At 50.3% G+C, this 7,847-nt stretch overlaps 1 protein-coding gene across 1 annotated transcript; it reads right to left on the bottom strand.

Annotated features, from left to right (window-relative positions):
* Positions 1-2,678: 2,678 nt before the first annotated feature.
* On the bottom strand, positions 2,679-5,549 carry LOC127038251 (sialic acid-binding Ig-like lectin 12). The gene is made up of 4 exons (XM_050930772.1): positions 5,414-5,549; positions 4,723-5,127; positions 4,249-4,569; positions 2,679-2,779 (listed from the first exon to the last, which is right to left on the bottom strand). Exons 1-4 carry the CDS (start codon positions 5,547-5,549, stop codon positions 2,679-2,681), a joined length of 963 nt encoding a protein of 320 aa, XP_050786729.1.
* Positions 5,550-7,847: the final 2,298 nt, after the last annotated feature.

Below are 7,847 nucleotides of genomic sequence, written 5' to 3'. Positions count from 1 at the left end.
GCACGGCTGGGCGGGTGGATGAGATGTGCTTTGCGGCCAGGAGCCGTCTCACCGCCAAGAGTCGTGATGGTCACATCAGGTGTCATGTCAGCCACAAACTTATCCTCCCACCCACACAGAAACCAGCCCAACCACTGGGTAAACTGAGTCATCTGCCCCACTGCCTGCAGCATAGCACCCCCTAGAGCTGCCTGGGGCATTCGGGACAGACCTGACTGCCAGGAGAGAGCCCACACCCTGCTCATTGCAGCACGGCGCCCCCGACTGCTCAGCGGGAGGGACTTACTTTTGGAGACCCATGATGAGGGCAATGTGCAGCGGTGACTCCCTGCACAGCGCTGCCCTTTGCTGGCAGTGCAGGGAAGTACGTCAGAAATAACCCCAATCAATTGCTTTGTCTCCAAGAAGTAGGTCTGTAGCGAGACCTCTTTGCATTTCTGACGCAGTTAACAGATGGTTAGTAATGTCTGTACAATCCCTACAGTGAGTGAACTAATAGCAATTAATAACTCTAATAATCTATCACTCAAATAATAACAGTGTCAGTAATTTATTGCTGAATTGCTACAATAATTAATGATCTATCACTAAATTATAATGTAATAATTAATATGATGTTATTAATATCAATTATCTATCAGTGAATTATAATATATTAATTCATAACATTCTGATGCTAATTAATAACAATGGCCTATTGATAAATCATAGTATATTAATAAGAACATTATGTTGCTAATTAATTATGATCTATTGCTAAATTCTAGTATATGAATATGAATATTATGTTGTTAATTAATTACAATGACCCATTAGTAAATTAATTTATTAATATGAATATTTTGTTTCTAAATTATTCACTAAAATTATATACCTATTTTTATAATCATGTAATTTAACAGTAATCTATTGCTAAATTTCTATAATTAGCAATGATCTATCACTAAATTATGTTAAATACTAAGAACAATCTGTTGTAAAATTTGTTACCAATTTTATATTGCTAATTATGTTAATTAATATCAGTAATCTACTGCGAATGTGCTATAATTAATAATGATCTATCACTAAATTATAATATTAATTGCTAAGAACAATCTGTTGTGAAATTAAACAACAATTCTATGCTGATTATTATAATAATGTCAATTAACAGTAATCATTAATGAAGATATTCATTCATATTCCATTAGTAAAAGTAAGAAAATTATCATTGATAACAAATTGCTATGATAATTAATAAAAATGTACACTACATTCTAAAAATATTCATTAATATTCCATTGCTCAAACCACTACATTAATTATTAACAATCAAACTACAGTTATTAATTTTGATGCATAGCATATTTCTATAATAATTAACAAGAATATCCATTACATTGCAATACTATTCATTAGTAGCACTAGTCCATTGCTCATATCATGAAGGGAATTTTTAGTAATAATGCCTGTGTCAGGGTTCCCCCCAACTCTAAACTCTGGGGTACAGATGTGAGGACCCGCCTGAAAGACCCCTTAAGCTTATATTTTACCAGCTTAGGTTAAAACTTTCCAAGGCACAAATTCCTTCCCTTGTCCTGGGATGGTATTGCTACCACTACCAAAAAGAACAGGAGTACTTGTGGCACCTTAGAGACTAACAAATTTATTTCAGCATGAGCTTTCGTGAGCTCACGAAAGCTCATGCTGAAATAAATTTGTTAGTCTCTAAGGTGCCACAAGTACTCCTGTTCTTTTTGCGGATACAGACTAACACTGCTGCTACTCTGAAACCTACCACCACCAAGTGTTTTACATAAAATTTCAGGGGAGGGTCATTTGGAATCCCTCTCCTCCCAAAATATCCCCCCAAGCCCCTTCACCCCTTTTCTTGGGGATGGCTTGAGAGTAATGTACTAACCAATTGGGTAGCAATGTGAGCACAGACCAGACTCTCTGTCTTCAGGACACTGAAAATCAATCGGGATCTTAAAAGAAGAACTTTATTTATAAAGAAAAAGTAAAAGAATCACACCTGAAAAATCAGTCTGGAAGGTAACTTCACAGGGTAAATAAAAGATTTAAAACCCAGAGGATTCCCCTCTAGGCTCAGCTTCACAGTTATAAAAACAGGAATCAAACTACCTCTGTAGCGTAGGAAAATTCACAAGCCAAAACAAAAGATAACCTAATGCATTTCCTTGCCTACTTACAATTTCTGTGGTTTTAGATCTATTATTTCAGGTATATTTGCAGGAGATGTTGTACCTACCTGGTCTTTCCCTCTGTCTAGAGAGGGAACAACAAAGAGAACCACAAACAAATCCTCCCCCTGGATTTGAAAATAGCTTTTTTCCTCATTGGTCCTTCTGGTCAGGTGCCAACTAGGTTATTTGAGCTTCTTAACCCCTTACAGGTGAAGTGATTTAGTACAGCTTCCCAGGAGGGATTTTATATTACCCTTCTCTTTATATTTATGACAGCTTGTTGTAGCTGGGCTGGTCTCAGGATATCGGAGAGCTGCAGCACAAAGCGGGGGAGCCCCAAGAGGCCCTGGCCACAGAATATTCTGAGGTCCGGTGGAAATAGGCCCCCTGCAGGCCACCCTGCAGCTTCCTCGGGCTCTCCCCTCTGGGCACGGACCAGCCTGGCCCGGCTGAGCCTGGCGCCTGGCCCTGAGCATGGGCAGAGCATGACTAGGAGGTGCTCGCTGATTCCCAGGGCTCGCAGCACAGCCTCTCACTGGGGCGTCCGTTCCTGGTCAGGGTCCCAGTGATGTTGGGGGGCCCGGGCGGATCTGTAACACAAACCAGACAGGGGGTATTGGGGGGACTGGACAGCAGTGGGGGGGGGGTCACTAGTGATCACTGAGCCTAGACATGATCCCTCGCTGTGAGCTCAGCTGGGGGACAGGAAAGTTCCTGAAGTGACATAAGACCCGTAGATGGGGAAGGGAAGCCACCGAGCCCCACCCAAGAGGCGCCCGATGGAACCCAGGGGCCGGATTAGGGCCGCGTTGGGGAACCAGAACTGTGGGAAATGGAAACCCAAGGGATCAAAACCGGTGGGGGGGTCAAAACTCAGCCTAATTGGGGCAGGCACTAACGAGGGGCCGGGCAGCTTCAGCCTGGGTACTGGAGCAAGCATCACCAGCGCCACTGTCTGCCGGGCGCCTGGGCATTCAGTGTCCTGCTCCCTAAACGTGACCTCCCCAGGGTGGGACAGAGCCAGGGGTCTAAATAACCCCCACCACATCCCCACCACCAGGGACATCAGACACCCCCTTCGTGGGTCCTTCACCTTCCCCCATCGGTTCGTTTCTCCCCAGCCCTCCCCTTTTGCCCCTGGGGCTTGGCCGGCCAGGCCTGGGTATTTTGCAGCCCGGCTGTGCCCAGAGGGGTGTTAGAAACAACACCCGGAACAGCCGGATGCTGGTACCGGCTGGCCAGACCTGGCAGGGTCCGTCCACCCTGCCCTCAAAGCCCCACGGCACCGAGGCTCAGAGCCTAGGTCCGTTGGGTCGGGCTCGCAGGGGTCGAGCTCCAGGTCTCTGATTGCAGCGTGGACGTTTCCTCTGAGGTCTGTGTAGACGTTCAGGGTCGGGCTGGGACCTGGGCTCAGACACAGGGGCTGGTGGTGGTGGTGGGGGGTGTTTCCTTCCAAATCTCCCTTCTGCTGACAGGAACAAGGGCTGTCCTTACAGTGAAGCCTGATTTTATCCTTCACGTCGGCTGCTGATTTCCCCTCTGCCCTGGATCTGCAGTGCGAGGGTCACAGGCCATTTAATGGGGGTTTGCCCTGGGGCAGAGTCGGCCGAGGGCTCTGGGCACCGACCCTGGAGTGTGTTTAGTGCCAGACAATGACTGGGTCCCGTTGTCACTCTGCCCCAGACAGAGCATCCACGGCAGAAAGGGGAGGGGGTAGATCCCAGCACAGGAGGATTCTGGGGGCAAGGCAGGTCAGGGCTGTCAGGGCTACAGAGGATCCCAGAAGAGAAGGACCTGGGGGTGTGGATGTGGGGGTGGGGGGAGCCATAGCCAAGGGGGGCAGGAAGGGGTGAAGATCCCAAGGGAGAAGCGGCTGCACGGTGTGGAGGGAAGGGGCCTGGAGTAGAAATGGCTGAGGGTGCATGGTGGGCGGTGGGGATCTCAGCACAGGGCTGAGTTGGGGGAGGGGCTGGAGGGCATGGCTGGGGAGCCCAGGGGTGGGGATCCCAGCAAAGGGGGCTGGGGGCTGGCATGGAGGCGTTGGGGGGGAGTCACTCACAGCCGACGTGGAGCCGGACGGTTCTGCGGGTGGAAGGTCCCCATGGTGGCCTGTAGGTGACGGTGCAGACGAGCTCTTTGCCATGGTCCCCCGGGCCGGGCGTGAAGCTGAGCGCGGAGCTGTGGTCCCAGGTGCCATTCGCCAGCAGGGCTGAGACATCCCTGGCTGTGTGGTTGAACGGCCCCATCCAAGTGACTCGGGGAGGGGGCCCGGAGCAGCGCCCAGGTGCTGTGCAGGTCACAGTCACCGGCTCCCCAGCCAGCAGCATCCCTGGCAGCCCCCGCGCCAGCGAGATCTGGATCTCTGGCTCCTCCGTCAGCCCTGAGACACGGGGAGAGGGGAGAGTGACATGGGGAGAGAATCACTCGGGGACATGGGGCCTTTCCCCCCTAGGGGCGCGGCTCTGATCCGGCCCCAGGGTGGGGACTGGCTGACCCAGGGGGGCTGATGAGCTGTGACTGCAGCTGCTCTTACCTGGCACAGAGATAGTGAGCTTAAGGTCAGTGTGATAGTAACTGGAGAGGTAACTGTATTTCAATGATCCTTTCTCGATTCTAAGGAAATATCTCCCCGTATCCGTCCATTGGGCGTCGCTGATTTGCAAGGAGCAGTCGCCGTGCACTAGATTCTGCACCAGCTGGAACCGGCCCTTGGTCTCCTGCGACACCCCCCGGCTGGGGTCATTGCTGGCCATGGGCGGATTCTGGCCCACAGCGGCCGGATCCTTGTACCAGTATCTGTAGAGCCGGGCTCGGGGATTGTCGGTGTCATACGAGGCTGGGTACGTGAAGGTGCAGGGGACGAGAACGCAGAGACCCTCCTGCACCGACACCGACTGCGGCACCATCAGGGTAAATCTGGGCAGCTGGGACAGGGACTCTGCAGGGGATGGGGAGGGATCAAAGTGTGGCCCATAGAGAGCAGAGACCAACCCTGAGCTCCCCCCACAGCTCTGCCGATGCCCCTCACTCCCGACCTGCAGCCCATCCATCGAGCCCCCTGTCCGCTCCCTTTAGCTCGGTGCCCCCTAGCACTGCACTGGGGCATTGGGGCTCCCCTCCCCCTCTGGCCAGTCTCCTTTCCAAGGCCTGGGACAGACCTGGCCCCGCTTAGCGCAGGTTCTGCCCTTCCCCCTGCACTGGGGCTGCAGGTGCTTCTTACTTACCCCTCCAGAGCAGGGCGAGGATCAGGACCCTCAGAGTGGCTGCATGGGGGGCAGGAGCCCCTGCTTTCCAGTGGGGGCCCTGAGCCGGGAGCTCCTGTTCTCCGGCATCCTGCTGTGGCGACAGGGCTCTGCCCATGGCTGGAGCTTCCGGCTGAGACAGACCTAGAGACAGACGGGGGTGAGAAGTGTGAGAGTGGAGGCTGTATGGGGGTGGGGGACAGATCTGCCTTGGGGACCATCAGTGCTGCTGGGCTCTGCAGGGGGCTGATCTGGGGCTGATCTGGGGCTGCTGGCAGAGCAGTGATCCCCCAAATCACCAGACAGTCCCAAGAGATCATGGGCTAAAAAAATCCTTAAATTGGTGAAAAAACAGAGATTTTCTGTAAGAATCAGCAGATCAGCCTGAGCTGGTGACAGACGATGGTCCAAAGGCAGCGCTGTTCCGTGACTGTTTGCTTCATCTTCCCACAAAAAACCAACATGTGAGCGGGAAGGGACCACGGACAACAAAGGGGAAAGGCTGCAGATCGGGATTAGTAAAGAACACGTCAGAGATGTTCCGACCAATTTGAATGAATTCAAATCATTGAGGCGAGACGCTGTTCAACCCAGGGGGCTGAAGGAATTAATTGGAGCTACTGGCAACAATATTTGCAAACTCATGGATGCCAGGAGAGGTCCCAGAAAATGGGGGAAGGGCTAACAGAGGGACCATCTTTAAAAGGGGGAAAAGGAGGAGCCGGGGAACTATAGACCAGTCAGCCTGACCTCGACACCTGGAAAGCTACTAGAGCAATGTATAAAACCTTCAATTTGTGAGGCCGAAGGGGTGATCACCAGCATGGATTTACCAAGAACAAATCCTGCCAAACCATCTTGGTTTCCTTCTTTGATGAGGTAACTGGTTGGGGACTGGGGGAAAGCGGTGGACATATCATACCTGGACTTCAGCAAGGCTTTTAACACAGTCCCACATGACATTCTCATACGTAAGCTGGAGAAGACCTCTGATGGAACTCAAATGTGAGATTGCAGAACTACTAACTGTGGTATGTAACATATCATTTAAATCAGCTTCTGTACCGGATGACTGGAGGAGAGCTAATGTGACATCAATTTTTAAAAAAGGCTCCAGAGGTGATCCCGGCAACTAGAGGCCACTAAGACTCACTTCAGTTCCCGGCAAACTGGTTGAAACTCAGAAGGGAATTATCAGATGCAGAGATGAACATGGTATGATGGGGAAGAGTCAATGAGCTTTATGTAAAGGAAAATTATCACTCACCAATCTACTAAAATTTTGGAAGGAATCAACAAGCATATAAAATGATGGGGTCTAAATTAGCTGGTACCACTCAAGAAAGAGATCTTGGAGTCATTGTGGAGAGTTCTCTGAAAACATCCACTCGATGTGAAGCAGCCGTCAAAAAAAATGAACAGAATGTCAGCAATCATTAAGAAAGGGATAGATAATAAGATAGAAAATATCACATTGACTCTATCTAAATCCATGGTACGCCAACTTTTTCAGTACTGCGTGCAGTTCTGGTGGCTCTATCTCAAATTGGAATTCGAAAAGATTCAGAAAAGGGCAACAAAAATTATTAGGGTATGGAACGGCTTCTATACGGGGAGAGATTAATAAGACTGACACTGTTCAACCTGGAAAAGAGACGACTAAGGGGGATACGATAGAACTCTGTAAAATCATTTCGACTTCCCCTACGGCAATCTTTTGGTCCAGGAAGAAAGTCCCTGCTTGCAGTTTCTTAAAGAGGCCAGTGATCGGAAAGATGCCTGTGTCATGCACCTTTCTGGACCAGCCTGCATTAATGTCTGTGAAATGCCCATGGTGATCCACAAGTACCTGGAGAACCATAGAGAAATATCCCCTTGCGATTAATGTACCTGGCGGCTAGGTGGTCTGGTGCCAGAATTGGAATGTGTGTGCCATCTATCACCCTCCGCAGTTAGGGAAGCCCATTTGTACAAAGCCATCCACAATGTCACACAAGTTGCCCAGCGTCACGGTGTTTCAGAGCAGGATGAGATTAATGGCTCTGCAGACTTCCGTCAACACGAGTCCAACGGTCAACTTTCCCACTGCAAACTGGTTAGCGACAGATCGGTAGCAGTCTGGAGTAGCCACCTTCCACAGTGCGATCGCCACACACTTTCGCAATGACAGGGCAGCTCTCATTCTCATTTCCTTGCGCCGCAGGGCTGTGGCGAGCTCATCACACACTCCCATGAATGTGGCTTTCCTCATGCAAAAGTTCTGCAGCCACTGCTTGTCATCCTGGACGTGCATCACAATGTGCTCAGTGCTTGTTTCCCAAGCCCCAAAGCGGCCTTCCACTGTGGTCAGCACCTCCGTGAATGCCACAAACAATCTCATGTCATAGCTAGTACGCATGGCGAGATCAATGTCGCA

The sequence above is a fragment of the Gopherus flavomarginatus genome, chromosome 20, assembly GCF_025201925.1.
Source record: "Gopherus flavomarginatus isolate rGopFla2 chromosome 20, rGopFla2.mat.asm, whole genome shotgun sequence".
Classification (NCBI taxonomy): domain Eukaryota; kingdom Metazoa; phylum Chordata; order Testudines; family Testudinidae; genus Gopherus; species Gopherus flavomarginatus.
Note: the sequence above shows the minus strand (reverse complement) of the source record. Positions and strands in the feature narration are given on the sequence as shown.

What these genes read in the sequence shown, in the direction of transcription:
- LOC127038251 (XM_050930772.1), bottom strand. Translation starts at nt 5,549, where the DNA reads ATGGGCAGAGCCCTGTCGCCACAGCAGGATGCCGGAGAACAGGAGCTC. An exon ending in CCTCGCCCTGCTCTGGAGGG is followed by an intron (nt 5,128 to 5,413) that starts GTAAGTAAGAAG and finishes CATCCCCTGCAG; the next exon opens with AGTCCCTGTCCCAGCTGCCC. An exon ending in GCTCACTATCTCTGTGCCAG is followed by an intron (nt 4,570 to 4,722) that starts GTAAGAGCAGCT and finishes CCCGTGTCTCAG; the next exon opens with GGCTGACGGAGGAGCCAGAG.